Below are 23,330 nucleotides of genomic sequence, written 5' to 3' on the forward strand. Positions count from 1 at the left end.
TTCTCCTTCTTTCCGTTAACCGAGACCTACCTACATCGTGGGAGAACAGGACCTACAGTTTCGCAACGTGATACATCATATAATTATATGTAAAATTGTAAAAATCGTGTTGGGGGTTCGGGCGAAAGGGCAGATGTTTTCTTTGACCAGGAACCGTTCTTTTTGGCCCTTCCGGATTAGGAAGGGTGCTCTCGAGAAAGAAAACAAAAACATTTTTCGCCTGCTCTCCGGAAGCTCGATATATAGATTGTATTTTTGGCTTATTATTGTAAGACTGACTATGTTGCTATATTAATGATTGCTTCGAAAATATGTACAGCTGTGTTTGACTGATTCATCCTCGCACTTGTCCTCAGCTCCTGTAATTTTCGTTTTTCTACGTAAATGTATCAGACATGTGTGTAAACGCGTTTTGAAAACATGTTCGAAGCGTTCGATGTAATAATAGCCTTGACAAGCTTACACGTTTTTAGCTGAAGCTTCAGCCTGCGAATGAAGATAAGAAAATTGTAAAATTAATCTCGAAATTGGGATATTGATTATCGAATAGGATTAATTAAATGTATCTTTCGTTTCATTTCAAATTAGACTGTATCGCGTTTTTTCTTAACTACTTGCCTCCTTTAATTCTGCAATGGTATATATAAACAAACAAGTCAGTTGAAGTATTTTTTTTTATTTTTTATTTGTATAAAGGTTATAAAACTTAAAAATATATTCAACACACTTAAATGCTGCTCTCTCGATAATATATTTTAAGTATATTCTGGACGGATCGCACAAGCGAGAATCAGCTTTTTACAAAGATTAAGATTACGAATAATTTAACATGTGCATAGATATGTTACTTTCGAATAAAAATTTCATCCATCGTCGATATTACGGACCTAATACTATGGAATGATTAGGTAAAAATCGTTGCTGTACGTGTTCGGGCATTAAAAGAGTTATTAATAATTACTATAAAGCAGACTTTTTCGTGGACGGTATACTATAGTTGTATGAATTACGACTCTGTTTGAAAATTTACAATTTCTTTAAGAGTCTCGTTAGACATCAATTTTTCTAACGACGAAACTCCTAACTTTATCAAATGTTGGAAAACAAAATCTTCCAGAGTCTTTTGGTAAACGAATCTCAATTGATTTGAACTTTTATCGCGTATCTTCAAATTATCAGTCATACAACATTTTTATGAAACTTACGAGTTAATATTGTAATCTTATAATAAATGCTATGTTACTAAAATAGATCTTTGATGTTCGAACAGGCAAATAACTATACAAAAGAATACGAGTCTTGTTTGTAGAGGCAAAGACATTTGAACAAATGCCTCGCAATCTTCCACGTGTTTTTCTCTTCAAAACGTGGCTCGAGTATGTGCTAAAACAACGTTAATGTCGAAAATTCTTTCTAACCTACTATTTACATATTACCAGCCAGAACCAATAAGAAAATAAGAAAGGTGGCATTTTCTAACACGAGTTACCAAAAGTTTTTGTAAATTCCTTTCGGATATTCTTTTCATTCGTAAGTACTAAGAAGGGCTATAGAAGGTTTTCTTTTTGGCGTGACACACTTATCGCAGAAAATTCGGTCTCGACTAAGTTTCATTTGTACTTGAGAATCTTTGCCTCCTAGAACACGCTGCTTCGACTGCATAAATTGTTTTGAACCGTTGAATGGCTGAAAACATCTGAATAAATCGTAACTTGTCGACTAACAACGCTAGATTACGTAATATATTGAGAATGGTTTAGTTTAAAAATGTATAAAAAATATGCATCTACATTTCTGTGCTAAATATAAAATTTTCGATATACATTATAACAAATGTTAAATGGACGGATTTCGGTCGCAACTAGCCCGATAAAACGTTACGATGAGAACAAAGTTAAAAGTATAAGTAGCTGGAACTTTGGAAATTTCTACTACATACGCCTGCATTTTATGTAGATACTATTCCAGCTCCGCACCAAAATATTTCATCCACGATTATATCGTTCTTCCTATATAATAATAATAATCATATTCTTTAATAAATTTACGGACGGCATTACGAGATTCGAGTAGAGAAAACATGGCAATGTCGAGTGAAACGTAAACCGCGAAACAGAAGCATTCACCTCTCTTTTTTTGTTTAAAAATTTTTACGTTAAATTGTACAACTAACCCACACTAAACTCTTGCGTTCGAAAATATCTCGTCACGACAACCAGAAATGATATCGCGAGCAGGATACTTGGCGTGGCTAACAACGTGGCCGCATTATATATTGAACAATACGGACACTGAGAGCTACCACATACCTCGCATATATTCAATGTGTACGTGGGTAGAGCGTCGAATATCGTTTCGTTGAAACGTTCTGGAAAAAAATTAACAAATTAATTAAACTGAAGAGATTAAATAGAACTTTCGTTAACATAACAATTGTATAGAATTGTACCTGGCGAATAATAATCGTAGACTCTGATAGGAAGGTACCGCGACATGTTTGCAACCGGGTACCATCTTTCTATCGTGAAATTTACGCATGTTTCCTCTTGATCCAGGTAATCAAAGTAAAAGAGAACCTTCTTATCTTGAAACCGTGCTCTCTGAAGGTTTCTCACTTGTTTAGAGCGTATGTATCTGTCCAAGGTTTGTTGCTGAATTATGTAACCCGTTGGTATGGCTACGTCCAACACTGCCATTCCGGAGCGCGACGATTCATTCGTGTTTGTCCATCTGTAAAATAAATGTAACCGATATATATTCGGAGAAAACGATGATGACTTTAAAATATCAAAGTGGGATAATATATGCAACAAATCTTTACTTTTGACAACTGAGATACGAAATGTGAGACTGATTTCTGCCGTGGAAGTTTGCTCTGGTGATTAAATCGAAGGATTTGACCGGTGGTTGCGTTTGGAATTTGGCAATGTCTACGTTGTATTGTACCGACATTTGCAAAATCGCGTATCCAGCACCTTTTGCTTGTACTTTCACCGTTCCCCATGCTTCCGGTATCTATGATCATAACACAAAAAAAAAAAAAAAAATTTGTTGAAAGTATTAATTAATCTTACATAGCAGTTTTACACGATATGCAATTGAAACATCGAATAAAAAATTACCTCGATCGTTTGAAGCCTTGCCAGATTATGGTCGTTAACGGTTAACGTTTTAGTTTGTCCTGGAAGAGCTGTAGCTTCCACGGTTACAGTCAAAGAGCTAACGTCCCTGATTCTCGATCTAACCGTATAATCCATCAAAGCCTTCAACGCCCATGCAGTGTCCTGCGTAGAAGCCCAACCGCCATCCGTTAATCTCTGCGCGTTTAGCCACTTTACTATAGGTTCTATCATAGTCTCTTGTCGTGCAACATGCACAAGAAGAGCGTACGCGGTGGTTTCGATATTCTCAGAGTCGTATTTGTATGGCAAACGCGGAAGAAGGAATGGTTTCTGATTCTCTAGCTTGTACGGTGGAAGAGGCACCTGCTCCCTTCCCCAATAAGTTAAACCTCCTTCTACGCGCGCGTGTCTAGACAAAATATTGAAAGCCTGACCCGCGATGGAAGCTTTCGCTAACAGCAGAGCGTAAGATACTATCGCTATATCGTAGGGTCTTCCGCGATCTTCCAGAAGCTTCAAATTTATTTCCAACCATTTCACCGCATTGGCAGCGCTCACAGCGACCTGTGTACCCAAACCCTCAGGTAAATCCTTGACGCTTTGCAGCGTAATGAGGACATGAGCCGTGAGAGTGATATTTCTGTGTACTATCAGGTCGTTGTCGTAATTTAGAGAGCTGTTCATTTTTCGATCAGGCAGCCACGTTACTTCGTAAAACGATCCCTCGCGTGTTTGATGTTTCAGCAACCACGACACAGCATGAGCTATCACTTCTGGATCTACGTACAAAAAGTTCTCCCATTCATAGAAACGAGCCTCTTGTAGAACACGAGCGCAATACGCCGTCAACCAGACGCTAGGCGTAGATTGATTCCAATCGCTACGGAACAAACTGAACGATCCATCAGGATTCATGAATGAAAGCTGCCGCTGATAACCGATGTTCATGTAATAGAAACTCTCCTTCTCCTGTGTTCTGTTACGTTGGTTTACCAAACGCATGTAGAGCACAGTGTACAAGTTAGCCGCGAAACTGAACATGTTTTGCTCCGCGCAATCCATGGGAAGATTTATGAGACTGGTGGCGTTAACAGGCATCGTTGGAAAGATTGGCCCAACTACATCTCCGACTACGCTTATCACTGCCTTGTTTGATCCAAATACGTAGTAACGATTTTCGTCGTACGGTATGATCGGAGTTTCTGTGACGTTAACGTGCATATACTGGAATACATAGGCACGATTGCTCAAATCAAGAAGAATAGACTGATGTCGATACTGAGGAACACCGTCAGCTTCTACGTGTAAATTGCGTGTAACCGAATCTCTTCCAATTACAGTCGTCGCGTAAATGTGTACTTTTATGTCTCCAAGCCTCACTGGTACAATAGGTAAATAAACGATGGAAGCATCCTGAGCAGGAATCCAAATAATAAATTCATGTTGACCAAACGATGTGCGAGGTTTGTACGATTGCACGATTCCGTTATCTTCGACGTGAACGAATTTATAATCCTTGGAACCATCCAAAACTACAATGGCTTCTATATTGTGGCGCATGTAATTGAAGACAGAAACTCGGATACCGATTTGTTCTCCTTGCCTGCTACGAGTAGGCATTTCGACGTTGATATAAAATGGTAAGATTCCCATGTATTTGATAGCTTTCGGTAACATGCCAAAACCCATACTCGGAGACATACTGAACGCCGTGACCATCCAATGAACCGGTCTTCGTGGCACGTCTATGTTAAAAATATATCTACCATGCGGGCCAATATTAATGTCCTTCCACAGCCAGACATTTTCGTATTGTCTTTGTATCCTATTAGATCGCCACTTTCGAAACATAGCTATATCAGTGGCGTTTCTGTGCTCGCAAACCGCTTCGTCTGTACCATCCTCGCAATCAAATATTCCGTCGCATTTTTTGTCTAATCTGTAACATCTTCCAGAGAGGCATTCTCCGTATCCCAGCGTCTGATTACAATTATCTGGTCTTCTGTAAACGAAAGCATCCGTGAAAACAACCAATCCAACGTATTCGAAGGTTCTGTTAGCGTCGATACCAAACGTCGAGGATGGGTAGTAGACAACCTCGTCTGGATCACCATCGTGATACAACCAAGTGTGAGAGTGAGTGCCATTCGTTGCTTCATCGAAATGTGCCATTTTCGTAATAACGTTAGAGTATGTTATCTCGTTTCCAGCTTGCATGGTGAAGAAGGACCGATCTATGCCAGAAAGAGCGACGTACGATCCTGGTTCCCCGTAAATAGCTACTTCAACATTTTCACCTGTTCTTGCTTTTTTGTTGTTAATGTATACGGTGAAGTTATTACGCGAAATGCCGTTCACAGAAAATGTCAGCGAATCCGCTACGACATTAGCGTATTGTCCGATGTGGTATATCACTATAGTCGAGACAGGAGCCATTTCTGCACTGAGAGGAACAGCAAAAGTTTTTATGTTGTGTTGCATAGTATCTTGTCCAGTTAAAAGTATAATGCCCTTCGCCATTATAATATAGTTAAATGTATCGATATAGAAATTTGTTTGAACGTGAAATATCATGTATTCTCCAACTTTAGGTTTTTCCGTAGACGTCGAGATCTTTATATGTTGTTGATTCGGTGATTCGTGGGCTAACAACAATAGTTCGGTCTGCGTTCTAAAACCTTCTCCATCCGTAAGATAAGCGTACACTCTCATAGAAGAGATGTCGTTGAGAATGTGCTGAGATTGTTCTGAATTGTGTTCGAGTCCTAGTTGTTTTCTTAGATCGATCGTTGTAGACCAAACGCCTGCGTTCTCTGTAGAAGCATTTAAATATCGAACATCCATAGATCGACGACCACCCGATCTCATTTCGATATCTGCGCGTATTTCCATTATCGCTCCCTTTAGTTGCGTCGGTCTTAACACGGAATTATCGTGAAACGATGCCACTAAATTCAGAGGAAACGGCATCGATGGCTTAAAGACTTGTGGCGTGCCACCTAAAAATCGGACTTTTGTAGTAGAATTAAAAATTCGAGCCGTTGAATATCCTGTAATTATCTCTTCTAAAAATCTCTCCCCAACGGTTGCGACCACAGTCACTTCCACACCGTACGCGGAAGGTGCAAAAGTTAATAGTTCCGACATTGGATATCGAAAATGATACGTTCCATTGAAAAATCTCAACGTGGGAATTTTATTGTCGTACAACGAAGGTATTTTTAACCAAGATGGATAATATTCATCGAAGTAAAAATACCTATCGATAGATTCTTGAGCAGCTTCCGAATGTATTCTATCTAAAGATCTGAAGCTTGCTTTTAGCGTCAAGTTTCCTCTAACTGGCGCGCCGCTGGTATAATTCGCTTGGACTGTGCCGTATATGTAAGGGTCGTTGTCGAAGAAAAATGCTGGCATCGTAACGTTTACTTCGAAACGCGTTTGATAATATTCCTCTATCAAAAAGGTCTTCTCTTCCACTTGACCTTGCGCTATGACTTGTATAATCCACTCTCCGTAAACGGGCTGATCGGAGAGTTGATACGACAAAGATACGGTTCCTAAGTTGCTTTGTCTGCTAAGCCAGCGTCTCATTATTCTTCTATATGGATCTAACATGTACACGTCAATGGGATTATTGAATGCCTTAAGTTCGGTATTTATGGGTATAGTTCTAAATCGTACAGTTTCTCCCTGCATATATACAGGTTTGTCCAACTGAATGAAGATAGTCATAGATCTTTGAGAGAACACGAGTTTGGTCTCGTTTGCAAATGCTTGACCACCGGTCAAACTATTGTACATTCCTTCAACTCGCAGCTTATACTCTCCTCCGACAGATGTAGGTGGCATTCTCATCATCAGAGTTTCAGGTATACCTTCCTTTACTTCTTGATAGTCCGCAGCGATTTCTGCGCCGTTTCTTTGAATGGACGCGTGCACCGTCATAGGCAATGGACTGTACAAGACATTTACAGCTAGCCGGTAAGTTTTACCAGGTCTGACCATTCGAGACGCGACCACGAAATATGTACTGTAAACAAATTCATAAACAACATTTAAACACGGCGCGATACTTTTTGGTCGCGCGAAATTGCTCCGAAACTTACGCCTCTTTTATTATAATACTGTCGGTTGGATTTCCAAGGCTCCCAACGTTTCGTAATCCGTATCCAGATTGATCTCTGTCCTCCAATCGATTCCAAGGGGAACGCGTCGATTCGTTTGGTTCCTGCGAGAACTGACCGTTCGCGCAGGCAAAGGTTAACGCCAAGATGCAGATCCACATTTTCTGCAACGAATAACAATTAATCATGAACGAGTTCCACTGACAGCGTTATTTCATTTCAGCAGCTATTAGTTCCTCATAAAAAGGGAAGCCGAAAAGTAAACTATTTCGTTGTTAATCGCGAATAAAATCTGCGGTCAACGCCCAAAATAAACCGTGCACTGACTGCCACTTCATTCTCGCTTACCTCGAACAATTAGTGTTTTTTCACATCAAATCCTCATATCACGATCGATTACTACTCCTAAACACTTACGCATTTAAACGCTTGAACAACGTTCTGTAGAAAAAGAAAAAAAAACGACTTTGGGCTCGTTAAATGCACCTTAGAAAAATAGTCATGATTGGAAGGAGTGGTCGCCCGAATATACTCCACTATTTGATTCAGAAAGTAACATATACGCGTTTTGCGAGGGTAGTGGGGATGGAGGGTATACCATAGAGTAGCGTACTACAGAGCGAGAACTCGGTCGTGAGAAATTAGTATTTGTAGCCCTCTAATAGCCAATTCAAAAAGTATCAATAGTGACGTTATAAAATAGGGACCCTTTAGTCTCACTTACAATTAGCTGAAAAATGATGGTGACCAATCGTGACTCTGAGTAGAGAGATAGAGCGTTTTTATTTCTATCATTGAATATAAGACTTGCACCTACTTGCATCGTGCAATTGCACGTATCGTCGATCAAAGATTTGTCGTCGATAATGTACCTATCATTTTCGAAGAATGACAATTTGACGTTGTTCTGGTTAGTTCTGGTGTTCATAACTTCATGTGATGTCGATCATTTTTAATGTATCGTACAGTGTATAATCAATGATCTAACCGTAAGAAAATGGTAACATTGTATTTCTTAACGATAAAAAATAAATTAATATGTAAACGTAACGTGAAACGTGAACGACTTCATATATCGTCGAAGTAGACAAGCATGACACGATTGTACATAACATTCTGCTAAGTTATACTCCGTACTTTTAATAGTATCTGTTACCCTTTTATACTCTTTATTCCTATTTCTAAAATTCTTACATTTCGTGCAATTAGAAATTTACAAAAACGATTATTTATGCGTTACACGAGCTATCCTATACATTCATGTCGAGATGTATCCTTTATCCAAGACAAAGACATAAATTAACTTAATTTTATATCTATTTAATAGTCAAGTAACTGTTTTACAGATATCGTCTGGTTCGAGCAAACATGTCAGGAACGATAGATAATTCTGCAGAAAAGATTGATGTTGTTCTTCCCAAGCAAGGTTTACTGTACCAAGAGGAAAATCTGGATTATATACTTTGCAAACCTAAGTTGATCCCATTGAAATCGGTTACATTAGAAAAGTTAGAAAATATGCAAAGAGATGCAGAGTTAAAGATTCGAGAAGCTTCGGAGGAAGAGAACAAAGAGAACAACATGGAGTAGAATGTAAAAGTTGACAAAGAGACATGTAACAATTGTAAAGTTACCATACAAAAGAATTTCACTAAAATGATTCTTGGAGCATTTTTCATCTTGATTGTGGTAGCATTTTGTCTTGCTGCAACTTTATTGTACAAATATGGGAATATATTTCGACATCACATCTTTGTTACAATCTCTGTGCTTATAGCGTGGTACTTCTCGCTACTTATAATATTTATATTACCATTGGATGTTTCATCGGTTAGTAAAAATCATATAAAAATATCCTTTATATGTTAAGCTAATTAAAGATTCTTATTAATACATTTTCTTACAGACTGTGTTCAGACAATGTGTCGAACAAAATGTTCACAATACCACTACAACAAATCATGACAGTACAACGACAATACCATTTCATACTTGCAAAGAGCCATGGCCTAATGTTCCGGAAAATGTATTTCCAAATTTATGGAGAATCGTATATTGGACATCGCAATGTTTAACATGGTTAATATTGCCCCTCATGCAGTCTTATATAAAGGCAGGGGATTTCACTGTTCAAGGAAAATTGAAATCTGCTTTGATCGATAACGCGATATATTATGGAAGTTATTTGTTCATATGCGGTGTTCTTTTAATATATATAGCATTGAAACCTGGTTTGGATCTCGACGGGTAATTACTGTAATTGATGTTTTGGATGATAAAGATCCATATCGCGTACTTAGACATATTTGTTTTATAGTCAAAAGCTGAAAGCCATAGCATCGTCCGCGTCCAATACATGGGGTCTGTTTTTGTTAGTTTTACTTCTTGGATACGCACTTGTAGAAGTTCCTCGTGGATTATGGAATGCTAGCAAACCTGGATATACCTTGAATTATAGCTACTTCAAAGCTGCTAAATTAAGTTTAGATAAATGTGAAGCAGAAGAAACAGTAGATGATATACTCGAGGTAATATTCGCGCTACCTAGGTACGATAACTTTGTAGCTTTATTGTATTATTTATTTTATTGTTTAGTCTTTGCAAGCTGCAACAGTATCTATCGGACCTGGTCATCCTTTTCATTGTAATTTAGAAACGATTTTTCAAAAAATCCCTGCAGAATTAAAAGATAGAATGAACAGGAGACAGTTACCGGATGATACGCCGACCGACACACCATCCGAAAAATCTTTAATTCGTTTGCATAGACAGGTTGATTATTAATTAAAAATATAATATACATTTAGCGTGTAAATATGCATATATAGACGTTAATTTATTTGTTTCTTTCTTAGACTATAAAATCACTGCAAACATTGCAACGCATAGAAACGCAGTGGGGGATTTTGGTTGATAAAATAATCGATTTAGAGGACATAGCAAAGAATCAAGTGAGCCATGATAGAAGATTCAAACCAACTTTTCCTATTCATCGCTCATTTCCACTTCGCGTCGTTTATAATCCAGTTGTTGGTAAGTATTATTGTAAGGGAACTCTAAATAAATGTTTACTCGATGTTTGTGACTATTCTAAAACTTTTAGAGTGGTATTGGAAATGTGTCATGAAGAGTTATGTTCAACAGATAGCAGCTATTATTGCCGGCTGCCTTTCGGTAGCTGTTGTATGGTCAGAAGTAACATTTTTTAACAAAAGTCCAGTGCTGTCGTTATTTGCTCAGTTCTTGAATCTAGCTAGGGACAGCTATGATTATTTTACAATCGAGGTGAGGACACATGGACTAATTTGATACTTGCAAATAATATTTTTATTTCGACAACTGAAATATTTTTTCCAGTTATTGTCCATGCTGATAATTGCATATCTCTGTTACTGTGCTTATTCAACCGTGTTAAAAATTCGTGTCTTGAATTTATATTATCTGGCGCCGCACCATCAAACTAATGAATATAGTTTAATATTCAGCGGTATGATGTTATGTCGTCTCACGCCTCCAATGTGTTTGAACTTCTTGGGTCTCATTCATATGGATTCTCACATTATAAAAACACACATACTGGAAACTCATTATACTCAGGTAAATGCATTATGTCACAAAACAATAATTACTAGGATCTCATGGTGTTGTAATACACTTCGCAACTTATCCGGTTAGGTAATGGGACATATGGATGTCATTTCCATCATATCTGATGGATTTAATGTGTACTTTCCAATGGCTATTTTGGCATTTTGCCTAGCAACATACTTCAGCATAGGAAGCAGATTACTTTCCATGTTGGGTTTCCAACAGTTTCTCGACGACGATGAATTTACTACAGATCTTGTGGAAGAAGGGCGAGAATTAATAAAACGAGGTAAAATGATGTTTCTGTAGTTATTCACAGAATTATTAAAGTGCAACTTCTTGTAATCAAAGTTCCTTCGATCTCCCCTTTTTACAATCTTAGAAACTAAGTATGATAAGAAAGAAATAGAAGGATACAATGTTCCTTTGATTTCCTAGTCTGAGTATGCCAAGTAATTATTTTAAAGGGGAGAGAAGCTCAAGTGAAAATCTGAATATTTAAGTGAAGTGTTTTATATTAATATATTTGGTTTGTTTTTAGAGAGGCGTAAACGCCAAAGGGCAGAAGATTCAATTTGCAGAAGACGCGAACTACAAGAAAGATTTAGCAGTACTACAAGTTCATCGCGTTATAGAACATCTCGACAAAGTACCGATACAGGTATGCAATCATTTATTTTATAAAAACAATATCAGAATTAGCTTAAAAACTTATAATTTGTGTTACAGTGCGTCCCTTAAAACGGGACGAATCAGTAGAATCCGCAAGGGCTGGTCTGCTACGTGATTTCGACCCTACGGATTATTATATCGGCACGACATCGGGTGTTGATAGTTATGGTGCAAACAATAGTTACGATAGAAACTACCAGGCGGTTGATTTTTATGAAGATCGTATGGACAATGCAAGAGCATTTAATACAAATACAAATCGTGTAGGACCTCCACCGAGAGGATTGTTCGACGATATTTAAATCGAATCCAATGCCGTTTACTTTTTAGTCGATAACGTGAATTACTAAACAGGTAAATTTATAGTTAACAATACTCACATATAAACTGTCTACTCTTGGTACATAATAGAATTTTCTAATGCAGAGGTTGTGAATATAATTAAATTAAACGTTAGAATCGTAAAAATCATGTAACGTAGTAGTATCATTAATAGAGAATCATTTAAATTATGGGTTGAAAAATGGAATTAAAAGATGATTCAATTCTACGTACCTTTCTTGCTTATTATTAAATTTTAAAACAAAATAAAAAATATCATGTGTTCGTATCCATGATATGGTTAGTAAAGGTTTTAGGAGTTTTGACTAATTTTATTCGTATTTATATATTTGTATCTTCGAAAAATTTTCACCATTGATGAAGTAATAATACAACATTAAAAGAAACTTAAATTAAGTAAATTCTAAATGATTCTTATCTTTATTTCTTTTTTTTTTTAATTTTGAGAAGCAATATGTTTCGTATTTAATAAATAACTTTATATATAAAATTTATATATAAATTTCTATGCGCGTAGATTCAAATAACTGCACATTGCTTAAGATGTACCAGAATAAAAATAGAAGAAAGTTGATTTTAAATATTATACGTGCTCTTGTAGTGAACATCATAATAAAATGAAAGCAGTGTATTGATTAATTATATTTAGAATAATTAATTATACCATTATATAGCCTTATATAATCTAATATTTATCATTCTTACTGTAATATTGAAACATGCTATGATATCGAATAGAAAATTACCCATTGCATGATTCTCTTTACATCGAGGGAGAATGGAATTATTTTAATATCTGTAATAATAAATGCAAACAGGTATTTATCTTTGTTATGAACGTTAAACGTTCAATGTTATCGTCTTAATGAAGTTACGAGAAATTAATATTTAATAAAATTTATATTTATTCAATGATATACATCTGCAGCAAAGTTTTAGGTTTAAAGAAACCTTTATTTATCTTTGCAACAATAAATTTATTTTGTAAATATTGTAGAAATATTTACGTTATATAATTCGACACGTACAAATGAAATTTATTTATTGTTATATCATACATGCATGTTATTGAATAGATCGATTTATTTTATATCATACAATATACATAAAGCGATAAAACTTGAGCTTAAAGAGGATTGAAATAAATGTTTTTTCTACTATGGAAAATGAAAATATATATATATCAACTTTATTGCAAATATTTCATACAGATATGGAAACAGTTATGAAAATATGTATTTAAAATATACCTGCAACATTAACTATATCTGCTAATTAATATTTAATGTATTAACAAATTGAAAGTAATAAATCTCGACAACCTTCTCAAGTTTCAAGTTTGTATTCGTTTAATAAGATTTTTTTACAATTTGAAAAGTGTATAAAGAATAGATATCAGATATATGTTAATAAAGCACGAAATTTTCACTTCATCTGAAACATATCATCTTTCGTCTTTACTTTTTTTTTTTTTTTTTTATTTTGTACTGTTAGTAAATTCGCGGGGATACAATTTTCTAAAATGATATCCTACTTGATTATGCTGAAGCAATAGCAAATCAATAAATCTTAAATAACAATAATAAATTGTGATTAGTTATTAAAATTATAATATGAAGTATATAATACTAGGCCAAGAGTATACACTCAATAATTTATAAAGATGTATAAATTTTAAGCAAACTTTAATCCAATAATTTTTCAAACTTTACGAATTGAGTAACAGATTTTTCTTCTAATTTCGATTATTGTAATTATTAAGTAAAATAAACAATATAAAGTGTAATTGTTGCTAAAATGAAGAAGGAAAGAGTATAGGCGAGCACTATTTTTACTATTTTCACATGCTCTGATTGCGAGATGCGATTTTTTCCGTGCCTATATCTAGGACTCGTTAATTCTGGCATTAATAATAACGGTTCCAACAATAATAAACTGGACCGATTTGGACGGTGATCGAGCACATCGTCTTGCTTAAAACCTTGCGATCGAAATACATCGTTACGATAATTCATCCAGTTCTGCAAATCGGTATCGTATCCAATGTGTTTTATGGTGCTTAGAATGTTATTGTGATTCATACGAAATGTCATGGGTGCAATGCCGTTATTCGATATTCGCGTATAAAAATTATTCGCGCAGCGGTGATACAATTCTGTGTTTACTACGCCATTTGTATTGCAACTTATGAGAAGAATATTTGGTTTCAGTGCTGTTTTCATATTGAAAATGTCTCGCGGTTGGCCGTAAAAATAAAGTATGCTAGAGGCATTAGTTTTCAAGTAATTACAAACTATCAAGCAATGCTGATTATTATCGTACTGCGAAAATATAGTGTCTTGTTTACCATTCTCTGGATAATATTTAAAACATAAAGCGTCGTTTTGTTGAAATTGACGTACTTCCCTGGCATATAAAGGTTTCTTTCCATATATCAAACGGTCTGAGTATACTGGACTGTCCTGCGAACTGGCACACTGTTTACATATCTTTTGTCGAGGAAGAAAAAGTGTATTTATCAAAGTCTTTGCAGTCGTTGGACTATATTTTTCATAATAATCCATAATATCGCATTCGAGTGTATTGACTTCTTCGTAAACGTGATCCAGTTTTGACGACGAGTATTTTATATTCGAGTCATTGTCTTCTACGCTTTCCTTTACGAGTATATTGTTCTGGTCGACCGGTTCGTTTTTGCACTTATCCGAAGGTTTACTTAAATATTTCAAAGGAAGTGTTGGTTTTTGAGGTTCATTTCCTGATATTGTCGAACATTCTGTAGAATTTGACAAAGTTTCGGTTCCTTGTAGGCCAATAACGAAATTAGGAGATACGTATTCATGCTTGGCGCTTGATTCACTTCCAGTTTCTTCTAGTTCTCGACTTGAAAAGAAGTCGTCGTTTGTAGGACTCACATCAACAGCTACAAACTTGCACGGTGGCATATTTGTCTTGTCTATGTGCGAAATACCATATGCGTGTGTCTCCGTGCGTTGTGTTTCTATAATCATGTTAAGGAGGTGCAACTTGTCTTCGTGTTCTTTATATCTAATTCTATGTTCTTTCTCTAATCGTAAATGTTCTAAGTGTAATTGGCGGTGGTGAACACACGCAAAATTGTATCAATTCGTTCGTTCAGCTTCTTCCGATCGTAACTCCCGTTTAATTTTGTCTAAATCATAAAGAACCTCTAATATAGCGGAGGCGCTCCAAGCTTGAGTTCTGCAACTGTCCTTGCAATAATCTCCATCTTTATTAGTAAGCTCGGGAAGACCTCTCCAATGATTTGTCGATGCCTCTATTAAATGGCGAGAAATGATAGTTTCGGTTGAATCAATCGTACGATGTAATTCTTCCTTTCCTCCAACTAACGGAGCAAAGTATAAACGAGCTCGAAGGAAATATCCTATAGGCCAAACCCATTCAGGGCCTTGATGATAATTCCAACCATGAGCCAATTTAGTGTCTCCACTGTCATTAGAATTATCGTAATATCCGTTATACGCCCAATCGGCAGGATCTAATGTCTTCATTCCAAGTGGGCCTAATAAAATTTCTTCTGCTTTTTTCAATGCTGTCCATGCGTGTTGTGGATTAAATAATTCTGGTGCAGCCACCATTGCAATAGGGAAATTAGGTCGTAGTTGATAATCAGCCCATGCTTGTGTTGCTCCATGGCTATCTTTGAAAATTCCACGACGATGAATAAGTTCTGGTTTCAGTTCTCCCTCTGTTGGCGTTTCGTTAATATAGAAGTATTTTTCAAAGTTTAGTGATATCTTATCTGCCCATTGTTTATAACTCCATGTTATCACGGATCCTGTAAAAAATCGAAATCGTCATAGAAACTGGAAATTAAAGTAAAAATATAAGTAAAGTTTCTCTTACCGTCGCGGTTCTTTCTTTGCACGCTGCCATAAGGGAAAAGGTTTTGTTTATATAATTCAGCCAAGAAACTTAGAATGCTCTTACTGAGCCCTACTATTTCTACAGCTGAACCATCCCTTGGTGTGGCAGGTTTCCCTTTATTACCAGCCTTTTCGGAAGATCCCATTTTATCCATCCAAGTACCGCAATTCGCATCATTTCCTCCAAATATAAATCCAGTCTCTGGGTGTACTCCAATTTGGTTATTAAAGCCACGATCCGTCATGTGCTCGTCAATTTGCTTGCCAGCGTTTCTTTCTCGGAAGCAAAGCCCTTGGAAATGTACCAACAGAGCTTCTTGAATAACATCGTGTAGCGATTGATCCTGAAAATACATCGTAAAGTTGTATTGCACGGAGTACTTACATTTATCAATTTGTTTACAACAAATTATGTATACGTACTGCTTGGCCTGCAGGTAGCGCTGGAGAATCATCGGTGGGGAACAGTCTAGAAACTTTATCCGTTAGAATTTTTAAACCGTTTGGTACTTCCTGTATGTAACATTGAATCGTGTACAGCCACCACCACAGCGCATCTCGACAGTTATACCTGAAAAATGTTTGAATATATTACTCAGAAAATATGAACACGATCGTTAATTGTTGTTTGGAAGTGTATTCTTTACCTAGCGTTTTTCCCCTTGTCAAGTAAATTAGGAATAAGACCATGTCGTAAAGTTCCTCCGTAACCGAGAATAATGAATCGCGCTTCGCTGTATCTGCCCGTTAATATGAGTAATCCTCTTAAAGAAATGAAAGTGTCTCTGCCCCAATTTCTCATGTAACCTGTTGTAAAGTGTGGTAACCCAGCAGACAATGTCATACACATTTGTTCGCTTTCGCCATTATATTGTTTAACTGTTGGTTTAGGAGGATCTAAATTCGGAGACAAATCGGGTAATGGAGACGATCTTACTACGCCTCCTACTTGTATCGAAGTCAAAGACAAAATCTTGACAAACGTGGAACCATCTTTCACGAAGCTAAAAGATTGCAAAATGAGCTACTAAGAATTAATACAAAAACATATACAGGTTACTTAAATAAATACCTTGACATTAGACTATAGCATTGCTCGAGAAGAGTCATGTAAACATTTACGATTATAACGTCAAAATAACTGGGTACCAAGTAACGAGGTATCAGTTTAAAAGGCTCTGTAGCTTCTTCGAGCCACATCCCCAGGTCTTTGGTTCCGTCGTCTTCTTTTAATCGTTGCCACGTGTAATCTGTTGTTTTTTTATTTATTTAAATATTATGTCTCAGTACCTTAGTTGATAATAAATAATAAACTAGGCTATAGTATACTTACCGATCAACCAATTACCCTGTCTAAGATTAATACACACCGGGTGACCTAGATCATTACTTGAACAAATATCCGCTAATAGAGAAACAATGCCTGGAAATAAACAAACCATTAGCGAGTACATAAAAGTAGAAGTAGAAGAGATGCATGTACAATTTTACCTTGTAATCCAGCGTAGACGAGAGGGCCGTACCCAGGAATATCATACACACCAAACTTGTTCGATGTTTCATCACGTTCTTCCTGATCGCATCTGTACAAGGCCTTATTCAAATCTACCAAATCCATGCGAGAAGCAATAACACGTAAATCTGAACTTTTCGATGATGTTATCAGCGAGATAGTATTGTGAAGTTTTGCAAGAGCAGGCTTTATATTAACGTGAAGCGATACCCTGAAATTAAACGCGTTAATATTCATATACCGTATAAACATAATTTAAACAAATATATACCGAATAGCAATAATGGAGCCAGGTTGAAAGTTTACAAAATTAAACTGAGTTATCTTAGGATCTCCTGAATCAACTTTCTCGACAATTTCCGAATCGCAAATCTGTATATGTTCCTTGAGTTGCAAAACATATTCAGTGTACCCATTTATATAATTTTCATCTCTCACATATTTTTCAGGGTAGTGGAACGGTGAAGTGCCATTCCTAAAAACATCGTGCCGTTAAAACGATTTTGAGATTTATGATACAAAGCGTTAAAAAATGTTCGATTCCTACTTTGCTTCCGCGTGAGACAATGAAGCTTCTAATATAATTTCTTCCACCACGCCTTCCACCCGCAATGGCTTCACATGCCTCCTCAAATCATTGGCGTTAGGATCCGGATGTTTGAAAGCTGTAAAAGCAACTAAAACTACGCTGTCGTGACTCGTTGGCGAATGTCTTGTTACAGCTACTATATCGCTGTCCATTTGGTCGACAAAAACCTGTGATTTTAGCAATTCGTATTTATATAATTTCTTTCTGTAAGAAAATATCGCATATGTACATACCTGGGAAAAGTTCTGTTGTCCGAGAGAATAATGCAAGTTATTTAACGCTTTTTTCGCTGCGATTATACCACTCTTCGAACTTACGAGTCCGATACTATCCGCTAAATTTTCATCATCTGTCCAAGCGGTATATTGTCTTGTTTCGTCGACAACATGTATCTATAAGAACGAATCAAATTTTCTTAGCTGAAACTTAAATACCTTAGAAAAAGGTATAGTACATGTAAGAAAACTTACATGATGAGGAACTAGTTCATCGTATCCGCGGTTGCTGCCACTAGCGCATGCTGCCATTGATACAAGTGCAGTACTTGGCAGTAAATCAAACGTACTACGTTTTTCCACTGGACTTGGATTATCGTGACTTAAATCTAAGAAGAGGGCATGCGCTATACTTGGTACCAAAGGTCGTTTACGCGGTTGCAAAAATGCTCCCACCGGTTCACCTCCGTATCTATATACTAGTCGACCTTCTTCGTGACTGTCCCAAGCAGACATAGCTTCTGTTGTGAAAATAAAAAGCGCGATATTTAATAACAATCTCGATTTGTTTTTGTAAAAGCTTGTAATATAAGATAAATCTTCGTACCTCGGATTAAAGAAGTGATACCGAGTCGATTAACGAATATATTGTCTTTTTGATCGGAGTTAGTAAATAATTCTGCAACAACGTATAAATCTGGACGGACCCGACGAGCCATATCGAGCATGTACTGAAACATTGCGAAATGCAATTAAGTAAACCTAAATTTATATATATTTTAGCATATGTGTACCTCAGCAACTGGAATGGGCGTTGAATGGCAATTGTCTAGACGAATTCCGTCGAATATTTTAGCCGTTTGTTCGACGTAAGTAGTCATGTGTTGCCATAAGAAAGGACAATCTTCTGGTTTATCTCCGTATCTATAAGAAACGTGATGTAATTATCTCGCAATATAATCGTAATTTTCTTAGAGTAATCGCATTACCTTAACTTGACGCTGTCACCCCACGCGATAAGTTCTCTTCTTATGTAGACGTTGGAATCAGGATCTGCGAAATTTTTGAAAGGATCCCCGTTCATCACCCATCCGTTATGAGCCATTAGATAGCATCCCGCATCCGAGTACATTGTTGCTTCGCGTTCGGTTAATGTTTGAGGTGCTCCATAGTCGGTAAAATATCTGAGAGTAATTAGAATGATAATGTGGTATATTTAAGAGTAATGGACATTTTTAGAAAAGACGTACCTAGGAACGAGTGGATTTCTTTCGCTTATTTCTTTAAGTCTTGGTCCATCGGGTTGTACTCTATAATATCTTATACCAGCAATTGAATTTTCAATTGCAGCATTCAGATTATTTTGTACCTCGTTAATGATTACGTCGTTAAGTTCTTGTAACTTCTTTCTTAAATCTTCTGCACACCGTTTCAAACGAGTTTCCTCGTCGAAACAATCGGCTCTGCGATAATAAGTGTGATAAACGATAATAAATAAATGAAAATCTTATTTCTACTATAATGTCTTACCTATATATGTTGTATTTTTGTAGCGAAAGTTGTTTGTCTATAGTCGCTTTTAATCTTCGGAATTTAGGATCTTGTATCACTTTAATATCTTCCAATGGCTCAACGATATCCTGAGGCATTTGATTGCGTGCTAAACTCAAAAATTCGGCGATAGTTTCGTTAATATCTAATATATATAATTCGTGTATTTTTACGAGCGGTAGAAAATATGTATGAAGCGCGTGACGAATTGACTGTAAACAGAACAAAATAATAGATGTATAGAGTGGCGCGTTATTAATGTGAAATACAAAAATAATGCATTTGCATTACATTTAAATGTTCTTCGGTTTCAACGACCGAAGGGATTCCCTTAAATTCCCATTCTCCAGCTGCTACTTGTACCGTCAATTCAAATAATGCAGCATCCAAAATGTACGCGGGACGCAAATGAGGACTGTTTGAGCAGTTATATGTACATTCTGGATGAGATACCAAGAAAGGACTTTCGTTAGCCGTGTGATTTAGAACGATATCACATATGCTTAACATCTGTAACATACAACATTTAAAAGAAAATATTACGAACGAAATGAAAATTCTCATCGTAGAAAATTATACCACTTACATTCCACTCGTTGCGCATTTTACTAATGAGTCCTTCAATATCATCGTACGTAACTGGTTTATCATCATCGTTAAAAGAAGGATTTAATTTCAATTGATTGCTTAGACTGTAAGCTGATCTAGAAGATCCTAATTCCTAAAAGGTATAAATAGTACAAATAAACTATACGTATATTACGATTATTGTAAATAGTACAAATTGTATACACTACCTGAATCGGCGTAAAATGAATTACATTGTAACCAGAATTCCGACCAACTAACAGCTTATCTTCCCAAGTGGGAAAAGGTCCTAAATATTTTGATAAAACAGTTTGACATTGAATACAATCTAATGGTAGATTTTCTCCTTGTTCTCCAACTTTAAGTTCTGGGTCCACTAATAGGTATCCAGAAGCAATAGGTTTTACACTTTCGGCGCTAAGGAATTCAACGTTTTTAAATTTGCTATGATATTAGCATTTTTTACGCGTTAATACGTACTTAGGATCCGTGAGATAATAATGGAACGAACCAGCCAGAGATAAACATATACTGGCCGTTTCGTTTAACCATTCTAATGGATAATATGTGTGTCTCTCAAATTTCTGAGTTTCACTTAAAGGATGATTTATGAAAAGATCGAGGCGCTTCCCAAGAAGAGAAGCACCTAATCGAAATTCCACTCTCCATCCTATTGAAAATTATGTTAATTCTTAAAATTCTTTCAACTTATTTGTATCAAAGTTGTAAATAGAATAAGTCTGTTACGTACCTTTCTTTAATCTGTACAATACACCATCAAGATGTTCTCCATTATTTAAAGTTAAGACTCTTATTTGTTCAGAGTCGTGACTTTGAGTCGAAGACACCTGTTCTGTCATATTCTCGACTAGTGCCTAAAGATGCAAACAAAATTTTACAACTTCTATCATTTTTATTATCTTATAAGTGCATCAACATTACTTTCTTAGGTAATTACAGCGAGTATACATCAGTATTCTATTGATTTTCAAATAATAGTACTAATAATTCTCTAATAGATCTGTAATATCATTAATAGTGTGAAAAGAAAAATCTTTTATTAAACTGTAATGCAAATACAGAATATAAAAAATATGTGTTAACAGCGTAAGGAAAACTTCTATATTGTCAATATTGCCATACTTTTTCAACACTTATCTTATAACACAGTATATTATACCACTAACTTTACGAACAACACAACACAAGATTATTATAAAAGATGGTTAAAATAATGTTAAGTTTATAAAAAGTTCTGCACAATGTGTATAAGATAACTCTTACAAGACAAATTGGTACTCAGGATATATTAGTACTTACACGTGAAACGTGGTAAATGGATAAATACTTAGCCCACAAGTCCCTTAATATAAGTTACTAGCACAAAGCAACTGGTAAGCGTACAAAAAGCGTATTGCGTTACAAAGTTACACTGGATGAACACACATAATGGCCAGACATATTCTCATTCTACATGCTTGGATTACCTCTTTGTAACAGTATAGACAGAAGCAGACTTCCTACCATATAATATTAATTGTACATTTGTCACCATCGTATTCCATCTACCAGCTACTGAATTTAATTCTAACAAGTTTGATGTATAAACTGCTACTTTCATACTACCTCACCACTATGCCAACATTGAAGTATTAGCTTAGAAACGTCGAGTTTTAATTTTTCTATAATTACAGTTTTATATACACCATACTTCCAATGAAATTAAATATAAGTTAAAATACACATTTGCAATATCCTTGACTATAAAGGATCTTCTTTAATTAAATTATTACAGTTATACTAATGGAATGTTATTAAAGCAATGGATTATCAACAATTCATTTGATAATTAAATGATTTATGGTATTCTTATCATTCACAACAAAAGATATAAATACAAGAGGTTATTAATAAGTATCACTGTGTTCATTTAAACTTACATAATAGCAAAAACATTTTAAGTAGTGGCAATTGTAAAGACTTCGAAGAATGCTCCTAAACTTCTTTATTAGTGCCTTTGTTGCAATCCGAAAAAAATTACTTATCGCAAGTACTGAACCCATTCTCAAGACAAATAAATCATACAGATGAAATTGCTTGTTACTAAGAGTAATAAATAGTTTTAAATTAGTCTTATATTATTACAGCTCTTATCGCAGTATCTTGTTACTTAAGCAAAGTCCATTTTGTCTGTTATCTACAACAAACGCAAAATAAAGCTCTTTAATCATAAAAAAATTGCCATGAATTGTTTTCAAACAATACATAAAATTATAAGTTAAGAGCAAAAATAATAAGTCAATTTGCATTAGTTATTAACGTTTATTATTCTGTTATATTAAAACAAGATGATACATTAGAAAACTCCTTTATTTAACTACTCTGATATACATGATACATACAAAGATATAAAGTGTTTACATTCAAAAGTAAATAATACTGTTTACTATTGTTGCTTGTTTTTTTTATGAGATTCTAAAAAAGACATTTTCATAGAATTTTTGCATAACAAAGGATTAAATTTAAATTGTCAATTAATTAAATATAATCATTTGAAAAGCATGAACAAATGATTGTGTAAAATCTGCTGTAACAAAACTATCATGATCGTTAGAAATTCAAATTTTTGTCAATACAAAATTGGTCTGTATATATATATATATATAATGGGTTAATAAACCCAACAAAAAATTTAAATTAATATTTTGTCGTATAACTGAAGCATGCATTGTAAAACTCCTTAGAAAACACGTGTTTTACTTTTCTCCTGAGGACATTCTCTCGTATTTATCATTTTTCATACCTGACTACACTGCTAACACTTTTCGAAACAAAAGTTTTATACTCCCATTCAAAAATAACAGGAGAAATATGTAAACGAAATTACATTGGCTCAAGTTCAGAATCTAATGTTTCCTTTATAGACAAAAATTAAATATAATTCACTGTTTAATTTATTATTTTGTGACAAATTACGAGTAACGCGTTTCGTTCGAATTGACCTCTATTTCAACTACGACAAACTGTGAAGGTCACGAAAACATAAGCACAGGTCAAGTTAAAGGGACCGAAGAAGCAGACGACAGGTTGAAGTTGACACAATAACAAATATTCG

The 23,330-nt window shown here is 35.5% G+C and overlaps 3 protein-coding genes across 3 annotated transcripts; 1 reads left to right on the forward strand and 2 right to left on the reverse strand.

The window, feature by feature from the left end:
* Positions 1–742: 742 nt before the first annotated feature.
* On the reverse strand, positions 743–7,863 carry LOC128872903 (CD109 antigen). The gene is made up of 6 exons (XM_054116066.1): positions 7,598–7,863; positions 7,232–7,413; positions 3,123–7,155; positions 2,822–3,015; positions 2,450–2,730; positions 743–2,368 (listed from the first exon to the last, which is right to left on the reverse strand). The coding sequence occupies exons 2-6, from the start codon at positions 7,408–7,410 to the stop codon at positions 2,169–2,171; spliced, it is 4,887 nt and encodes a 1,628-aa protein (XP_053972041.1). The 5' UTR covers positions 7,411–7,413; positions 7,598–7,863; the 3' UTR covers positions 743–2,168.
* Positions 7,864–8,755: 892 nt separating this feature from the next.
* On the forward strand, positions 8,756–12,493 carry LOC128885011 (LMBR1 domain-containing protein 2 homolog). The gene is made up of 10 exons (XM_054138747.1): positions 8,756–9,079; positions 9,156–9,496; positions 9,567–9,777; positions 9,845–10,021; positions 10,105–10,282; positions 10,353–10,534; positions 10,607–10,846; positions 10,925–11,126; positions 11,379–11,498; positions 11,567–12,493. The coding sequence occupies exons 1-10, from the start codon at positions 8,906–8,908 to the stop codon at positions 11,809–11,811; spliced, it is 2,070 nt and encodes a 689-aa protein (XP_053994722.1). The 5' UTR covers positions 8,756–8,905; the 3' UTR covers positions 11,812–12,493.
* A 525-nt stretch (positions 12,494–13,018) lies between these two features.
* LOC128885010 (glycogen debranching enzyme) lies at positions 13,019–23,323 on the reverse strand. The gene is made up of 23 exons (XM_054138746.1): positions 23,019–23,323; positions 22,156–22,412; positions 20,967–21,090; positions 20,696–20,885; positions 20,425–20,632; positions 20,214–20,348; positions 19,919–20,137; positions 19,607–19,839; positions 19,327–19,539; positions 19,066–19,260; positions 18,871–19,000; positions 18,684–18,807; positions 18,332–18,597; positions 18,095–18,253; positions 17,820–18,028; positions 17,544–17,747; positions 17,251–17,483; positions 17,093–17,182; positions 16,832–17,009; positions 16,407–16,763; positions 16,183–16,330; positions 15,740–16,103; positions 13,019–15,671 (listed from the first exon to the last, which is right to left on the reverse strand). The coding sequence occupies exons 2-23, from the start codon at positions 22,276–22,278 to the stop codon at positions 14,974–14,976; spliced, it is 4,800 nt and encodes a 1,599-aa protein (XP_053994721.1). The 5' UTR covers positions 22,279–22,412; positions 23,019–23,323; the 3' UTR covers positions 13,019–14,973.
* Positions 23,324–23,330: the final 7 nt, after the last annotated feature.

This window comes from Hylaeus volcanicus, chromosome 2 (assembly GCF_026283585.1).
Source record: "Hylaeus volcanicus isolate JK05 chromosome 2, UHH_iyHylVolc1.0_haploid, whole genome shotgun sequence".
Taxonomy (NCBI): domain Eukaryota; kingdom Metazoa; phylum Arthropoda; class Insecta; order Hymenoptera; family Colletidae; genus Hylaeus; species Hylaeus volcanicus.